The sequence below is a fragment of the Gekko japonicus genome, unplaced genomic scaffold (assembly GCF_001447785.1).
Source record: "Gekko japonicus isolate JY-2015 unplaced genomic scaffold, Gekko_japonicus_V1.1 scaffold6, whole genome shotgun sequence".
Classification (NCBI taxonomy): Eukaryota; Metazoa; Chordata; class Lepidosauria; order Squamata; family Gekkonidae; genus Gekko; species Gekko japonicus.
The window spans coordinates 1,816,938-1,836,043 of record NW_015166417.1 but is presented as its reverse complement, the minus strand read 5'-3'; the positions used below and the strand labels follow the sequence as shown (position 1 = coordinate 1,836,043).

The 19,106-nt window shown below is 40.1% G+C and overlaps 1 protein-coding gene across 1 annotated transcript in view; it reads right to left on the bottom strand.

Moving 5' to 3' along the window:
* Positions 1-2,816: 2,816 nt before the first annotated feature.
* Positions 2,817-19,106, bottom strand: part of PKP4 (plakophilin 4) — a 171,168-nt gene continuing 154,878 nt past the window's right edge. Inside the window, 10 exon segments of the mRNA XM_015411565.1 lie at positions 2,817-3,825; positions 5,953-6,026; positions 8,044-8,175; positions 10,334-10,451; positions 10,582-10,666; positions 11,961-12,156; positions 15,706-15,856; positions 18,161-18,334; positions 18,517-18,608; positions 18,611-18,707. Coding sequence (XP_015267051.1) covers positions 3,577-3,825; positions 5,953-6,026; positions 8,044-8,175; positions 10,334-10,451; positions 10,582-10,666; positions 11,961-12,156; positions 15,706-15,856; positions 18,161-18,334; positions 18,517-18,608; positions 18,611-18,707 — 1,368 coding nt within the window. The 3' untranslated portion in view covers positions 2,817-3,576.

Sequence of the window (19,106 nt, the reverse complement as noted above, 5' to 3'; positions counted from 1 at the left end):
TTGCAGATGCTTAGCAAGGCAAGTCTGCTTCAGCTCTACCCATGTGCTTAATTGATCGGTTACTTTGGCACGTGTTCCTTACACTATGTTTACCGTTTTCACTTCCATAATTCCATCGGAGGAACTGACTGTGAGTGCGCAGAACAATTGCTTCTGTTACTGACAATCTGTTTTGCAAAGGAGCATCTCTCCATTCCAAAGGCTGTCAGCTCTAACAACTACTTTTCATCAGTGTAAATGTTCCCAGTGGAGAGGTCAACCTACACTTGTGAGCTTAACTTGCTGACCCAACATTAATCCTGCATTAAGGGGGGGGGGGGGCAGGAGCCAGGGAGAGAACATGCCAAACAGAAATAAATTGAACCTCACCATTATATTTCATTTGCATAATTAAAGAGCCATGATTTGGCATATAAATTATGAGAACAATTTCTAAAAAATGAATGTACAATACAAATACATGCTGGAATGAAAGAGGACAGACTGAAGAGAATACGTTAAGCACTTTCTGCATCACAATGGAGATATATGACTACACAATGGCTGGAATGGATCCCTGAAACCACAGCAGGCTTAAGGCTAGGTGGCAGCTTCCCCTGTCAACAATAATAGGAAGAGATATCAAGTAACATGGAGGTTAAGTGTTACAGTTATTGATTTGGACTGCAACACCTTGCTGATCTTGCTAGTCCATTTGAAGTGGAGTGATGAGAATTGCAATCAGCACAGCTTCCACAATGGCTGCAGGTGTCAAGTGTAATCAGCGTGTCTTGTGTTAACAAGCCCCTCCATTTTGAAAGCAACTAGGAAATTGCGCCTCTTACTAGAAACCATTTAGTACTTTGGAATAATACACGGTTTGTTAACTTTTAGCCTATATATTATAGACTAGTCAGAAACACTAGTTTATTTACATTTTGAACCCTTCCCAGTGGTCTTCTGATACACCAGGCATGGGCAATTGTTCTGGGTATAGACACACAAGTGAAGTTGAAGGTGACTCTGGATAAAAGCTCCCTTTTTGTGGGGGCAAAGGAATTTGCCTTTCCACACACTTTCTATCCAAGTTAGTAAAAGCTACCATGCTTCCTCCATACCTTACAGTATCCTCAGGAATACTGTGAACATTGTCCACAAGGTCCCAGGGTTCTTCAAGGAAGGTGCTCACTTCATAGAATACTTCTGGCAGCTCCCTCATGCAAGCTGCATTGTGGTTAAAAAGGATGGAGGTTGGAGAATTGGATTACTTTTAGCTAAGCTGAAAAAAAATGTAACAACTGGCAACAGGATGGGCCAAACTCAACATTGCAGTAAATCATATGGTAAATTTAGATAGTATAGTTTGAATACCTGGAGCCACACTGAAAGCTTTTAGCAGGAAAATAAGGTATAAGTTTTTAATACAGTGGGCATACACTTAAAACGATCCAAAACATAAACTCTGTAAAATCACTAATTTTCAGGTTAAACTACGCTGCACAAACTTCCTTTTACCACTAGTAGATTATCTGGTAGCCGAAGGCTAGGATGGAAGATGCTACAAACCGTGATGTCAAAGAAAAAGAATGGTTAAAAATGCAATACATTTTTTAGAAACAAAAGGTATTTCTGTTAGAAAATGAAATGTATTTCTGCCCTCTTTAACACATCTGCACATATATAAAACAAGAAATTGAATGGATTTATCTGGGTATAGGTGATATGAAAGACCTCTTCCAGAGACCTTGAAGAGCAACTACCACTCTGATAGACAATACTGACCTGGATGATGGTCTGATTCAGTATAAGGCAGCTTCATTTTCTGTGAAAAAAAAAAGAAATTTGGCCTAGATTTCCACTAATGCATTTGGGTTGCGTCCCAGGAACAGCTGGTAGAGATTGATCTTACCTCCCCCATCTTCTGTAACTCCCTGTATCAGCTGAAAAGCTATAACTAAGGATCAAGGAGACCTTTGGGAAAAGAATGGAACACAGTAGAGTGCCACAGCTTGAGGGGAAAATGGCTGCCAATTCATTTCCCTCCCTTGTGCGCGTACCTTCTACTCATGCAAGTGCTACTTTGGATCCAATTCACTCTCTTCTACCTTTATTGAAAAATGGCAGATGTGAATCTAGGAAAATAAACATAGGTGTAGGCTTGAAAATGATAAATTGTTGACTCTTCTAGCCTCTTGTAAGGCTTAAAACTAGTAATATCGTGTCTCTAGGCTACATCATTGCCTAGGTATACAACAGCACACTCCTAAACAGTTATCCCCTTCCAGGTCCACTGAGATCAGTGGGCTTAGAAAGATGCAACTCTGCTTAGGTTGCAGTTTTATAGAGTGCTAGCTATGAAGCAGCAGAACAAACATAAGAATAAATAAATGTGGCTTAAATGTTTAACAGTTATTGTTAGACAAGGAGGGAACATTAATGCAGTTAATTCATTCTCATTTGTGAAAGCAATATGTGAATTTCTGCGAAAGATGAGCTGGTTGACAAATTACTCAATAAAATTTCTGTGAAAGAACAGCGCACGTAATTTATTCTGCTCATTCAGTTAGTTTCTAAGAACATGATAAACTGTGAGCAGGAGTGGATTCATGGGTATTGAGGAAATAAAAAGACGACAGGCAAGTGCACAGTGTTCGGCTTTGGTATGTCTTCTTGACATACAGGAAATAGATGAAGTCCACAAAGTTGAAAAAAAAATAGTCAAAATGCTTTGATGTAGATTTAACCAGATCTTACGATTCACCATGAGCGTTTAACGTTTGCTGTAGTTGAACACTAAACACAGAAAATAAGAATGAGCAGGGAACCACTTTCCGTGGATGAGACTTCCATATTTATTTTTTTCCCATATGCATAAAAAATGGCAGTGATGTATTTCTATGAAAGAGGCAGGGAATGAGAAAGATGCAGATATATTGGACTGAGGTTTGTGCTTCAAAATTACACCATTCATTTTAAAAACAAAATGATATTTATTTATAACAATTCCTTATATTTTGTCTCTTTCTCTCTCTCTCTCTTTTTAAAGTTGTCAGCTTTTAAAATTGGTTTTTAAAATGACACACGGCATTACAAATGATGGCACTTTCAACCAATGTGGCATTTCCATATTTACACAAACTAAAATAAATTTACAATACATGATAGCATACAATCTTGACATTTAGTAGTAGCAGTAAAACAAGAACGGCATCCATTTTTTCTGTACAAACTATGAGAACAAGACTTTTATTCACATTTTTTTTAAAAAAATCATCGGCAATTTGATCTGACCTATGCATTTCTCAAAACCATTTCTCCTTCCAATTCTCAAACCTTTCATCACATTGCCCACACCTTCACCAGACTACAGGAACTACAAGTTATTAGATCTAACATCTAGACAGAGCAAAAGTTCTCCCTTTCCAATTCCTTTCATGTCTTCCTGATAATCCCCTTGAAAAGAAGCTCTTCCTTTTCCCCCCTTCTTTGTAATTCACTTTCACATTTCTCCCTCAAAACTGCAAACCTATAACTCAAATCTCTTCTCAAGCAAAGTTAGAAAGATACAGTGTCGTTCTTTGTGATTTTTTTCTAATGCTACACCCAGGAATCAGGTGACCCGGGATATTGTTCGGCTCTATAAGAAGGTCGTCTGGTGGAATAGAAGTCTACATAGTTTGTGGTTGTTTTCAGTCCATACTGTGCTGAGTAATCTGTAGCAGCCGGGAAGTGAACTCGATCATCAAAATAGGGGTCTTCGTAGCTATGTGGTGATTGCAAATATAACCTGTACGCATCATAGTTCTTTCTACTGGAATCATCTTGACTGTAGTACAACTGCTGATGCTATTGAGAAAGCAGAAAAAAGGACATCTCAATGTCTTCTACTTTTTAGAGCTATGTAATAGATCTACATGCATAGACACAGCAAATATATTATCCAGGAGCTGTGTAGTGCCTTCATTAACCTTTTTCCTGATCCATAATCCCCAGTGAGGTGAGCTTTTTACAGAAACCCTTTACACAACTGAAACCTATCTTTATAGCCTTCCAATATAAGAGATGTTGATTCAACTTGCCTTCATAGGTTTCTCACATTCCCTAAAACATTAATTTTATGTAGGTCTGCCAAACTTTTTTTAACATATGAAGCAAACCTCAACTATGGTCTGTCTGCAACTATTCAATGGCAAGATTCATAATCTTGAACAAGTGTATTTTTTACTTCAGTGGAACTAGGACACGGATTTTTGATGGACAAAGATGATCACTAACTACTGTTTAACTATTGCAACCAGTTTTGAAAGTACAGGAGGACGAATTTCCATTTTGTGCGATCTTGACTGAGTTCAAGGTATCTGAATTTGACCTATTTTTTCTTATTCTGCCCATTTATGTAAATATTAATTATGTCAAAACATCTGAAGAGTTAGCCTTTTTACTAGTGAGAAACAGATGCCCAATCACAATCTTTCAATGTTTCCTCTGCTATTCTGTTAGGGGCTCATGCTGTGCTGCTTCATCAACCTCCTCCTGGTAAAGGTACTTATAGAGTTGCTTCTTCTTTGCCTTGCTCATTCTTTGCTAATTGCAAATCTTCTTGTGCTGTTGACTTTCTAATTTTGCCCTTCTGCAGCAGTACTTGAGGAATTTTTAATTAGTTATTCAAGTGAGGGGGACCATTCTTTCATAACTATCAAAACACATAATTTGCAGATATTCATTATAGCTGCAAAAAGCAAGGTATTTTGCATAATACTTTGGTACAGCACTGTCTTCTTTCCAACTCCTTGCCTAGGATTAGTTATATATCCTTGAGTTCATCTTCATTTTGCATAAGGAACACCCTTCCTTATTGGGAAATGAATCAGATTTTGTAGGACGTATTTACATGAATAGCCCAGTGTTCTGATTCTGCTTTCTATCAGTGCTTCTGCTGGTGGAGAATGGTAGGAAATTTTGGCTGAGTCCCCCCCTTTCCCACTGCAGACCCCAACATGCCCAACACCACTGCTTCTGGGGTTTCAGGGGATGGAGTGAGCTGCAGCAGAAAAGGGGAGGCAGGAAAGTTCTGTTCTGGGAACTGGACTTGGCTTTAGATTCACAGGACACAACCCAATGCATGCCACTTGCACAATGCCATGATTGAATTAAATGAAGTTTATGTTGCCAAAGCGTTGCGGAGCTGGGGATCGTGGTTTGCTGAGACCACACAAATGAAGTCTCAGACATTTTCTTAATTGTTTGGCAATAAGCATAGAACAAATGCAGAATGCACAACTATGTGGGACTGAACACAGCTAGAAGAGTAACCTTTGCAACTCAAACCCACCAAACCCCTATCTCCCTGGACTGTATTCTACAACATATGCCAGCAGAATAGTTTATCTACCAGGACTGTTGTGCCCCTTAAATTTCATTCCTAGGGGGGTCAGTGGCCCCTCATGAACACCATAGAGTCTAAAACAGGTAGAAATCCCCCTCCCCAATGGAAGCACCCTTCCGCCATCTGGATGGGAGGATATAGGCGGCAAACTGAGCCACCAAACAAAGTTACTTGATAGATAAGTAGTTGATGTAGGCTAGAGGCAGAATAAACATGCTCAGAAAGTAAAGACTGGAAGAGAAATAGTAAAAGTTTTCAGTACAATTTTATAGCATAGAAGGATAAAAAACATGCTCCCTCAATCCACGGTAAAATCTTTTGGAGGCTTCTGCAGGCTAGAAACACTTGTATATATTATATGGAGCTATATATTTACTGGGCTTTATTATTCATACAACCAACACGGGCACAATACTTGCAAAACCGACTGTCATAATCCAGGTAAATAGCTGCTTGGAGTTACAACTACTTCAGACAGGAAGAACTCATCAATTATAATTGTTTAAGAAGCATTGCAGCAAAATAGAATGCACCATCGTTGTTGTGATCAATACTGGCACTCCTTAAATTAAGATCTCAGCGATTACCTGCAGTCGTCTATTTTGGTCCCTTGCTGGCGAAGAATAGGAACTGATATAAATTGGTGATGGTTTGCTGGACCCTGCAGGAAAACAGCAGAACATTAAAGCCAGGATTTGATGTGCTCAAATTTTTATGCTGACTGCCATTGATACCTCACTGAAAGTAGAATGGAATTGTATAAAGTATTTCAATAAATGGTATTTTGAAATATTTTAGGGGAAAAGGGCTACAGGTGTGTCTGTGTGAAGCATCTCCAAACACAATCTCCGTAAAAGATATCTGGACATCTGGCCCTAGGAAAACAGATCTATTCTCATTTCAATGATTGACCTTCTGATCAGCAGACATACTTCTTTGTGGAACTCAAAAACAAATAATTTGGACAAGATTATCTCTTCCAACTTGCAGTGGCTTCTGACAGCAGCAGAGTCGAGTTGTTTTATACTGAACACCTTGCCCTGATAAAATCATATAAAAACACAAATTGCTCTACTGGACCCTTAAAAAAATAAGTGGTACACAGAAAATGGGAATCGAACAGAAATTCCCACTGTTTGCTTGGAGGGAAAAACCCAACAAAATAATACTAGTCCATCCCTGATGAAGAAAATTGAGAAGTTAGCAACAAGGACAAAGGTCTTAAGAGGCTCTCCCAAAAGTGTGAATCAGGCTGGAACAAAAATTGGCACTTCTTTGAGAACCTCTTTGTCCCTTGTTTGCATACTTCATACATATACTCATATAAAAGAAAACTGCCATGTCTGGAGTGCTGTTTTATATCCATATTTTTGCTTGGGGGGCATTTGTTGCTAATGTTACATACTTAGTGGTTGGTGGTGGATTAAAGGTTAAGAAATGCTGATCTAATTTTCTGCCTATTCACTTATTTATCCATTCTGCCTTATAACCCAGGGGCATGAGGCTTATATTAAAGCATCATAGGAGAATAACACGGAATCAGAGAAAACACAGAACATGCAGTAACAAAACTATCAAAGGTCGCCTCAATCATACACGTTTTCCCCAGAACACTCAGCACCAACCAAGCTCTCCAGGGCTAAAACACCCTGCAAGGCATTGACTGAAATGCTAACACTTTAGGTACATACAAAATAATATCAGTGATGAATATTTGGCTAACTGTTGGGAGTGCATCCCGCAACACTAAGACAATATCCTGAAGGCTGTTTTTTTCCCCGTGCTGCATTTGACTTCCTTACCCAGCTATTTCTAAAATGTAGAAGTGGTAGGGTGAGAAGATCAGACTCATGCAGGTTTAAAAGCAAATGAGTTTAAGAAGCAAATGAACTTAGAATAACTATCTGAACCACAAAAACCATCTTCTACTTTGCTGCTATTGTAGTGCAGGTCTCACAAATTATGTTTTTATTAAGGTATGAAAATGTGACTGAAAAAAATCGAAATGCTTCAGTTCTGTGATTCTGGATTTTGCTTGAACATAACCTTAAATGTTTCCATTGCAAACGGATATGATGGTGGAAATATTCTGCTTTAGATCATGGGCTGGTCAAGATAAAGCACCTGGAACCATTTTGTGGAACATACCTTCTCTCTCTCTCTGAATGTTACCTTACTGAATTGTTGTTCCTTCAGGCTCAGTTTGGTTTGTAGGTCCTGTCCCTTTCTTCAACTATTTGTACATATTAAATAGGGCTATGCTGAACAGAAGAAGATACAAAAAAGCAAGGAAGCCCCTGGCTAATGTTAGTCACTGGTGAATTGATGGTGCATTCCTAAACTTACACTCTTCTGAATCCACTGGAGTAAAGCGACTTGGGAGGGTGTAACTGTGCTGAGGATGGTGCTGTTAGGGTTCTATCCTATGATTCCAGGGTGAACAAAACAGCAGCTTTCTGCCAGATTTCATTAGATAACAATATGGTTCTTGAATAAATAAATAAATAAGCAACAGAGGAAAATCGTACAGCAATTTTAAATGGGAGGAGAGGCTATGGACAACAGATTCCTCTTTTGCTTCTATTTTCAGTACAGTTGGATCCTTGTTTTTCCCCCCAAATAGAATGTGCGCTTTGTAAATGAACAGACTATCTGCTGTCATCTCACTGGTCCCTTACCAGTATAGATGTCTTTATGTGCAATCCCATCACCTTGGCTATTGTAATACTGCATAGAAGTCTGTGTCCTATCATAATCGGAACGAGGATCTCTAATTCCTAATAGCGCCGGTGATGAAGATGTGCTGCCAACTGAGGAAAAGGCAGTAAAAAAGAGGGGGAGGGGGAGACAGAAAGAATCAGCATCAGACAAAAAAAAAAGTTTAGAAAAGGCAGAGAATTGATTGGAAATGCTAGTGCCCGCTTTGTAATAAACTGACTTTGACTGCGGTAAAAGTGACAAGGAATGCAACTCGGTGACCACTCACACAAAATCTCTATAAGAAATATTTACAGCATGTTGACATTTACAGCAGTGTGTATAAATTATGCTAAGCCTGAGTTTACCATTAAAAGTTTGTGTCTGAATTTTAAAATACCCTCAGTTGCCTCCTGGAGACTTGGTTCCAGAATACTAGAAAACAGAAATACAAGTTTGGTTTTTGTTTTGAAGGAGAAGGGAACTTTAAAACCAGGGTGATGTGTTGTTTGCCATCCTGTGATTTACCTGTAATTCAAGGTACCCAGTTCTTCACATGCCTCTACTCCAAAATGGCTAAATGAAGCATGTTGGCTAAACTACTGACTATATGGTTCTTTATAAATTAAATGTATATCTATTTTTGATGCTGTGATTTATTTTCTCTCATAGCTTTCTGTTTACTAAGAATCCCACATTTTATACAGAAATGAAAAAAACCTGCTAATGGCAGGACATTCTCTTCTGTATAGAGTTCAAGAAATACCACACTCAGGGACCATGACAACCTTGCATAAGGGGACCTCATACTGTGTATACTGCTGTTCTTACGCTTGATTTTGGATTCACCAGGCCAAATGCTGAAGTATGGGGGTAAACGAGGGCACATTGATTACCATTTATTCTGCAATCAGTACATGGTTGGGAGGATCTAGGAGGCACCTATACTGTCAATCAATCTAGCCCCATGCAGCACCTGAGACCACAACTGATCTCCAGGCAAGAGATCGGTTCACCTGAAGAAAATGGCTGCTTTGGAAGATGGACTCTATGGGATTATATCCCACTAAAGCCCCTCCCCCCAAACCTCACCCTCCTCGGGTTCCACCCCCCAAAAAACCTCTAGGTATCTCCCAACCTGTAGCTGGCAACCCTACACCCACTCACCCCAGAAAATTACTTTCCTGCCCCTATCCACAGACAGCTGTGGATGGACCCTCTGCATGCTCTGAGAAGTGATCTGCAGGCAAGGAGAAATCAAAGACCAAGTATGTGTATTCCTAGATGTACCTGGCTTCTAAGTTTCCAAAGGCATAAAGAGAATAGTTCAGTGAGAAAATAAGCACTGATACTGCATCAAGATGTTTAATTCTTGCCAACAGAAAGGCAAAAGATGCAAAGTGTGTTTGGATTGATTTAGACATTCATGTCCTGTCCTCACATTTATTTGCTTAGGAAGGCAGGATACAGCCACAGCAACTGTGCCTGGAGGTATTTGCAGATTTATCCTGTCGTAGCAAGAGTTTCCTGATTTCAGCATTGTAAACAAAGCCAGATTTAGGTAATAACAAAAAAGCTAATATTTTAAGTTCTTCTTCGTGCTTTCATCTCTGTATGTGCATATTCACATCCCCCCACACTTGCAAAAATAAAGTTCTCATATTTATATTTACAGTGTGCTTTCTGTAAGAATAATAACATCCTATTTTTGTTGTAAAACAACTGTTAAACTAATACAGTCATATCACAATCCATGCCAGCTTCTAACATGTGGAATGGACCACCCAGCTCTTTCTTCTCAGAGGTTTTTGAAAGTAGAATGGACAAACACTTACAGGGCAAGTTTTAAGTCAATGCAATCCTGCAGGATCGTTGAACTGATTTCCCATAACCATTTCATCTATGAAAATGTGATCTCCAATGAGTTTCAGATGGCTCCAATGCGTTACCACAATTCTTCCTACTCGGTGCCATCTTCTACCCCGTAATATCCTAAACTGGTAATTTTTAGGTGAGAGTATAAGCACTGTCTCACACCCAGAGTCTATAAGCGGGAAGAAAGTGTCTGGTGAAAAGTTTATAGGCTGACCCTAATAAATTTGGTCATAATGAAAGGCTGCAACTGTGAGGCAAAATTGCCTCAACTATGTAAGAAGAGGACATGTAGAAGTTAAAACTGAGAGTGAACCTCTAAGGTTTGAAAAGGAATGTACAGGATCCATTCAGGGAAATTAACATCAAATCTGCTCACATACCAGGAAAAAGACTGACCTGACTGAATGATAGGTGACATTTGCTGATTTGTTGTAGACAAGGAGGGATGTGACTTGAATCTGTCACGCTCGAGTGTTGACACTGGGGTAATAAAATGATTTTGATTCCAACCATCCTGTGTAGGAAGAGAAAAGAGGTTACATGAAAAATGAATGGCGTTTCATTAAAATAAATAGTTTAGAGTTCATTGTGGAACTGCATTCTCATGAATGTTAATTTCTGTAAAGTCAATTTTTATGTGCTACCTTTTTATATATGCTTCGGAGGTCACGGTATTGCCACAATGTGTTTAGCACCTGGGCTGCTGCCTTGACAACCTTCAGTGATGACCTGAGGGGGGAGGATGGGGGGGGGAAGACTTAGTGCACAATACTGTAAGAAATGCACATCCTCGACATACACCAGAAAGTGAAGAGCTACATGCAGGAAAAATGGAATTCTGCTAAAATAATGGCACACTGTACATACTTCTGTGATCAGAAGGAATTGTGAACCTTTGTAAGAGGAATGTTAGTGAAGACAGGAAGAAGAGGAGTAGGTTTCCCTACCCCGCTTTTATATACTCTCAGAATGTAGTCTCAGAGCAGCCTACAATCCCCTTCCTTTCCACTCCCCACAACAAACACCTTGTGAGGTAGGTGGGCTGAGAGAGTTGAGAGAACTGTGATAGGCCCAAGGTCACCAAGCAAGCTTCATGTGGAGGTGTGGGGAATCAAACCCGGTTCTCTGGATTAGAGTCCGCTGCTCTTAACCACTACACCATACTGGTGGTATGTGTGCCTTGAAGAAAAGGTCAAGGATCTTCTTCATTTCCATCCAGATTTTTTTTAAAGCCATATGTACATCAAAGAACCGAAGGTTAGATCTGTCACCTCTGACATCACTGATCATTCACTGGAGAAACAGAGTTCATGCACCAGCTTCTTGTACCTTTTCCAGTGGGCAACCAGACTCGTCAGAACTGACAGTACTGGCCAATAAAGGGTGGAGATGGAGGTCAAAACCCCCTTGCACTCAAGAACATCTTTGCATTGGGTCCTTTGGATCCAGGAAATGAGGTAATGGATCCTATGTAACACTCTCAGTCCATTTGGTTTTCAAGTCTTCTGTAAACAATCCCAATATATTTTCACACTATGCCATAATAGCCATAAAGTTCAAGCATCTCCTACCATTAATGGAATGGACCTGCAGGAACCAACCCTATAGACTGTATGATAACTACAGAAGTAGATTCTGTGTTTCAGGGTCTGAGATTAAAAGTTCCAAAAGACTTGAACATCTCCATGCCAATGAAATTTGTACAAATTTGTGTAAACAAATGGTAATATAAAAATAGCCAAAAGATGTGAAAGTCTTCATGCCACTAAAATTTGTACAAATTTTGTCCATAAACAAATGCAGAAGGCTGGCAGGCTCTGTGTGGATTTCAGGGGAAAAAACCCAGTAGATGCCAACTCTTCCTTCTCCTGTGAACAGATGGGAGATACATGAAGGTGGCTCATGAAGGAAGCCAGGAAACACAGAAGTAAAAGCTTCTTGTCTTGACGACTCACATTGTAAGTTCCTCTTATCAGAAACAGGTGAAGGATTTTTAATTGAAAAATTCTTGCTTCACACTTGCCTGTCCCCCCTGCCTTTGGTTATGTTCACCAGTTTTTCTATTCCTCCTGTGTCAGCTAAGGCTTTGGCATTTTCCATGTTTTTGCTGGTGACTTCATGCAGAGCACAACAGATTGCCGCCACCGTTTCATCAGAGAGAATGTTGGGTCCATTGCCTCCAGGAAGGCGATTCACCAGGTCTCGCATAGCATATTTACCTAGAAAAATCCATACGGGAAACCCAAGCTATAAATTACACAGTGATATAGATTTTTAACATCTCATAGACTGATGCTGTGAGGAAAAATACAGATCCAGAATTAAGCACAAGGGAAAAAGTCATTTTTTAAAAAATCAGCTCTATAAGAAAGGGAGGGGGGGGGATCCTGTACTGTACAGAGTGGGAAAGAGATACTTGCAGTGTCATTTTTCAAATTAAAAATGTACTGCATTCTTTTACTGGATTAGGGAATAAAGTGATTAAAATGATTATGGCAACATGCCAAAGTACACAGACATACACAAATCTGGGTGCTTATTTTAGATAAGCTTTTTTTAGCTGAGCCATTTTATAGCGAGACTAATGCAATAAAATTATTCCATAGGTTTCAAGCAATCTGTGGTTTAGAGATATATAACAGATATTTCACTGGACTATGGCCCATTTTTCCCTCCAAAGAGGACTTGGAACTGATGGATAACAAAATGGGGGGAGGAGGAAAATCCACAATTTTCCTTGCCTCGACTGAGTATGAAAATAGAATATATGTACAAGAATAGCTACAGGAGAGGGGAAAAAATCCCTTCCTCAGAACATGGGACTGGAGATCAGTGAAAGATTTCCTTTCAAGAAGGGATGTAAAAGTCAACTTTAAGCAAATCAGTTCATTTTTCAGCTACAAAGGACAACAATACCTGAGGGTACTGGACTTCAGTTATTCACTAATGAAAAGAAATGAGCTGCATGGTAAACAAAAGAAATCACCCTAAGCTAGCATGAATGTTTTAGTTTGGACTCGGGTTATAATTCAACAGCTGCTCATTAATGACTTCCCTGTAAAATAAAAACTGAAGATGTTATTTGTAAATAAATTATGAATAATAGGTAGATTTTATAAAGAATTGTTGCGCTGTACTTTTATATAGCAGATGCAGAAAATGCTGATCCAAAATTAGAAAATGCAGACTACTTAATAGCAATCTTTTATCAAATGTGATTGCCAAGGGCCCTGGTACAAATACAAAGCTGCTCGCATGCAAGGGATTCGCCATTCTCTTGTGTACTGGGAAACAGTCAACTCTCTCCCTCACTGTGGCTTACACTGTATCTAGCGCAAGTGAAACAGTAGATTAGAATTTTCTGCTGTGGTTCCCCCCCCCCACTCTGCGCTCAAGGGTTGATCCCGAGGAACAGTGTAGCAGCCAAGTGCAACAGGAGAGGGGAAGTAGGTAAAAATTGCCTCCCTTCAGCAAGCTTAACATCTAAGCCTGTGACATGAACAGACACTTTGCAAAGCATGTGTGAACACCCTGCAGTTTTGGATTGGAGTACTTAATATTTCAGGCATATGTATCGGAAGGTCTATATGTTATTTACAGTCCGCCTTTCTCACAGGGACTCAAGGCTGATTACACAGAATCAATACAATCAACAAAATATAGAACTGCATAAGTCTGGAAATAACTAGGAATTCTCAAAAGACATCACTGAAGCATAGGATAGGGATTAACATGACACATTAAACGGTGCAAAAATTGTACTACAGAATCTTACAGTAGGCAATACACAGCAGCATAGCACCACGGCCTCTAATCATTTCTCCAAGTAAGTTGGTGAACCATTTTGTACATTGCTACCCTATTACTTGTGCAGAAAAGTCCTCTTGAATAATTCACTTCTGCATAGTTTATGGAAAGCCAGGAGAATGGGAGCCTTCCTGACCTCCTCGGGCCGGCCGTTCCATAACGTGGGAGCATAATAGAGAAAGCACGTGAACGGGCAGTTGTTGATTTTGCCCATTTGCAGGTTGGCACCTGCTTAGAAGGCTCTGATCACATGGGTGAAGCTGTCATGGAGGAGTATGGGGGGGGGAGGTCCCATAGATAAGAGGGACCAAGGCTATGAAGGGCTTTGTATGTGATAGTCAATACCTTAAACTGAGCCTGGTAATAAATAGGCAGCCAATGGAATGTCGGTAGAATGGGAGTAACATGCATGCTCTGTCTAGTTCTTGATAATAGCAGAACTGCAGCATTCTGCAACAGCTTTTTGAACTAATTATGAGGGGAGACCAATGTACAGTGCATTGCAGTAGTCTAGTCTTGATATTATTGTGGCGTGAATCCAGGAGGCCAGATCAGCTGTATCAAGGCTATGTTATAGGCTAAGCTGAGTTGGTAGAAAGCATTTTTTGCCGCTGCATTAACTTGCTTCTTCAGTAATAAAGTTGGATCCAGTATAACCTCCAGCCTTTTAACTGAGTCAGAAAGGGTCAGCTGAATTCCATTCAAAGTGGGGAGAACAATATCATTTAAGACCTCTGCCTTCCCAAGTAGCATTACATTGTCTTTTCAGGGTTTAGTTTCAATTTGTTCACTTTTAGCCAATTAACCTCTGCAGCCAGGCAGCTATTTAGGACCTCTACTGCATTACCAGGAGATTTGGATAAGGCCTCCCAATACATACTTCTGCCTCCCGGCAGCTCAACAAGATGGTGTGATCTACTGTATCAAAGGCTGCAGATAAATCAAAGATCAAAGATTAGTACTTTGGCTTCAATTAAGATTGAATGGGAAAATTTCATTGTAACCTTATTTATCACGGTACATTTTTAAAAATACTCATCTTTCTTGTATTCATTATAGAATGCGATTCCAGTTGTACCAGATGCTAAACACAGGAAACATAAATGGCCCCAAGGAGCTAAACATTAATAGAGATTCAAAGACTTGAAGAATCAGAATGGTTATACTTTGGTCATCCAGGCCAGTTGCTCACAATTTTCTACTTCCCTGGAGCCCTGGTCTGCATTGAATTGTCTGCCACCCAATCCCTGTACATTTGCCTTGGAATTCCAGAGAATTCTGGAACATGCTATAGGCATCAAGAACAGTCAGGCTTATCAACCCCACCGGAACTGACAGCACAGCTTAGAGCTATGCGATGTAGGAGAAGTGCCACTGCGGTGGACTACAGGGTCCCTAAGGGAAGTTTTGTCTCCCATTATAGACCTCATTGAGCAAGATTCCAAGGAATTCAAAGATTCCTCAAAATGTGGTTTGAAATGTCAATGAATTGAGCCATTCAGTATTTGTTACAACAAAACCAGATGGAAGAAAGAAGGATGAAGAATTAATCATCTGTAGGAAACTGGTAGTGTCAGCTATCTAAACACATCTTCATACCTATATCCACATGTTGACAGAAATACGCATTAAGACCGAAGGAAGGAAGGAAGGGAGGAAGGTTTTAAAAATAATTTGGAAAACCCTGTTGATCTTAAATGGAAAAATATATTTGGATTCTGTCAAAAATCCATTATTAACATAACGGATCTTGAGAAGGTTACGACTTTATACCAAAGATGAAGAATTTCGTTTTCAATCAGGCTTTGCACACATAACTTCCTGTCTGAAACAGTTCATTTTCCAGGAATTTCTGGCTGTTGCAGAGAATCAAAGGTACATAAAACACAATTAATAAATCCATGCTACTGTGTTTTCTTGTGCTGACAACCTGTGCATCTTAAGTGTACCCCAGTCCTTACCAATAAGCTCCTTGTTGCGAACATCTAATGCCATATTTCTCAAAGCGGTGGCCACAGAAGAAACAACCCTGTCGTTGTCCATTCTTAGCAGTTCCACGAGAATCGGAAGCCCTTTCTCTTTTCTAACAGCAGCTCGGATATAAGCTGCAAACTGTTATACAAAACACAAAATTATTTGCAGATTCATGTATTTTTTGCAAAAAGAACCAATATAATTATCTACAAAATTTAATACCTTTTAGGAGCACAAATGGGAACAATTGCACTCAGCTCCCATTAATTTAAGTGGGTGTTTGGCATCAACATGGCCTTTGAAGATGTTTCATTATGGGCCACAGAATAATACAATTAATTAAGAGATTAAATGAAACATACTTAGTGTTATTATGGCAGTTTTAATAGCTATCAAGGAAGCAGTAATCTTTTATTTGGGGGAAAAAAGACAAAAATCTGACTTAATTTTTTTGCTTTTAAAAATTAGCTGCTAAAAGAAAAACTGTCCCTTATTCATGCATCTTTAAAAGGGAGATTTTTGAATTTCAAAAAAGATTAAAGGGAAGTAATGTGGTGCTTTTACAGGATACCAGCTGTGATGTTCACAAGCAGGAGTGGTTCAGGGATAATACTTATTTGTGAACAACAATTAGTCTTCTCTTTTTGTTGATAAACCTATCTGTGTCATAGCTTAATTTAATTAAGCAAACCTTTCTTATCTAGCCTTGGGGTGGGAGTTGAATTTTGAACCTTTGCCAGAGGCCTAAAGTTAAATACAATAAAGTGATGGCAACAGTCCTTTCAATTTCACTAGATATGTGTTAGGAAGAAAACCTCACAATAGTGGCACATTCATAATGTTCCTCATAAGCATTTCACTTTCTGAATCTGGGCACTGTGAAAAGAATGACGGCTGAAACAAACAAACAAACAAACAAGGGTGGAGAACCAAAAAAAAAAAAGTACAATGCTTTGCAACAGCTAATGTTTATGACAACTTTTTTCCTATTTAGATGGAAAGTTTTACTTCAAATTCAAACTGGGGAAGGCAATGATACAACTCAAACACAAAATGGAATGTGAGAAATCTTCTAATCTGTCTTAAGTGCACATTTAAAAATACAAATTTACATGGGTGTAGCCAAATACTTGCAAAATGTCAAGAATGGAGAAAATAACTGTGCAGCTGTGTCAGGAATAATTCTACAAAGAATGTTGCAGACAGTAGCCACGCTGGTTTGCAGTGGGCACAGCTAGATTCCAGTCTCGTAGCACCTGAGACACCAACAAGATTTTCAGGGTATGAGCTTTTGGGAGCCAACTGTGATCGGATATCTGATGAAAGGAACTTTGACTCTTGAAAGCTCATACCCCCAAAACCTTATTGGCCTCCAAGATGCCACTGGAATCGAACCTAGCTGTTTCATACCTCCTTGTAGAGGCCAAACTCGTGCTGATAGGGTTGCCAAGTCTGTTTCTCTTTGCAGTGGGGGGCTCCTGGACAATGTCCCGAGTGCGCGCACGCCGCATGCACGTCAGCCGGATGTGATGTGATGACGCCGGGCACGCTGGGGGCAGGGCCCCAGCGTGCCCGGTGTCATCACGTCACATCCGGCTGACTTGCACGCCGGGGTGGGGTTCCCCCCCGGGGCCCGATTCCGCGGCGGCGAAAATCGGGCCTCCAAAGCGGGGGATAATCCGCCCCTCGGGGGGACTTGGCAGCCCTACGTGCTGAGTACCAAGACATTCTGCTCAGCATCCGCATGTAAAGGAGAAGACTGGGCTTGAGATTTTCATGGAAGCACTGCAGGAAATCACTGATTCAGCTGTATAACAGTGCCATCCTAAGAAGAGTTACACCCTTCTAAGTCCACTGAAGTCATTGGGCTTAGAGCACTTAAGATGGCACTGTGAACAAAAAATTGTTAAGAGGTTTCACTAATGCTAATAACTTAGGGTCACTTTAATTTTGTGCCAATATACTGGTGGTATAACTGTTACAGGTTCATATATCTAATTATATTTTTTGCTTGAAAGCAGAAAACAAAACAAACCACCCCCACCCCCAGTGTTCCCTTTAGCCTCCAGCTCACAGATTTTTGTCTTGGCTCAGGAAGGAGGGCTCCAGAGCAAACCTAATTTATGCAGTAGCCAAATCGCTCACAACTTTAATGCCAGGAGCTCACAATTAGAATTTTTGCTCACAAGACTCCACAGCTTAGAGGGAACATTGCCCACCCCCCAAAACAAGAACAACAACAACAAAAACAACAACAGAGAACTAGCTCAGAAGAGGTCTTGATATCTGAGGCAGGTTCCTGGATAAAGTGGTTCACAGGATCACCTGCCAGCGGCTGCATGAAAAACATCAGGCCCGAAAAGAGTTACAACACAACTGGTTCTCCGCTGTTTCAAAAACAGACTATGTGAAATGTCAACAACCACACATTTCATACCCTACCTTCCAGTTGCCTGCAGACAGATTCTGGAGAGATCCTGCAGAGCCCTCCAAAGTGGCAGGATTGGAGCTTTCAGCTAGAAGAGTTAGATATGGTTTTACTACAGAAGGATGCCACAGCATTTCCACACCTTTGGGAGACTTGGACAATCCTGGTATTGGACCAACTCCATCCCACTGTGAAAGATACATACTCCTTAATACATGTAATGTCAGCTGTTTAAGCAAAGATTCAGAAATTCCACCCTGATATATTCTCAGAAGTAGCCATTTCTGTTCTCAAGCATGGGTAGACGTATCCTTGATACACACCTATGCCAATTAAACAAAGGGAAAGAATATAATGAAATAAAACAAACCTGATCCTCTTGTGAAGTTTTCTTCTTTTTCTTCTTCTTCTTCCCCCAGCAACTTGGCTCTGAATCTTTACTAGGCGACTCTTTTCCAAAAAGTCATCCAGTTCATTTATACCCAGAAGACGAGCCTGAGGTACCTCAAGCTCTAGACGGTAGGAAAGGTTTCGTAGTGTGCACACACAGTTTTCTACTGTCTGTAAACCAAACACAAGGAGATTCTGTGGTGAAGAAAACCAATGATTCTGGATATGAGTGTGCATAGTAACTTTACTTTTGGAAAAGCATTTAGGGAACAAGGTCTTCTGAATTTTAACCAAGATGAGGCTTACACTAATCCCGCGTTATCCTTAGTTTAGCATATTGGTTCTCAAACGTGTTCACAGTGAACCTCCTCATGTCAACAGAAACTAGAAATGTCTGGAAGAGTCAAGGGAAAAATGGCTTTCTTTGACAATTTTTAGGGCTGGGCACAAACTGACTGATGAACCAAAGTTTGTAATGAATTTTGGCCAGTGGAGTTCGTGAATCAAAGCCTGTGAACTGAGAAATCGCAATGAACTTCCCCCAAATTTGGGGACAGTTCCTGGTGGCCC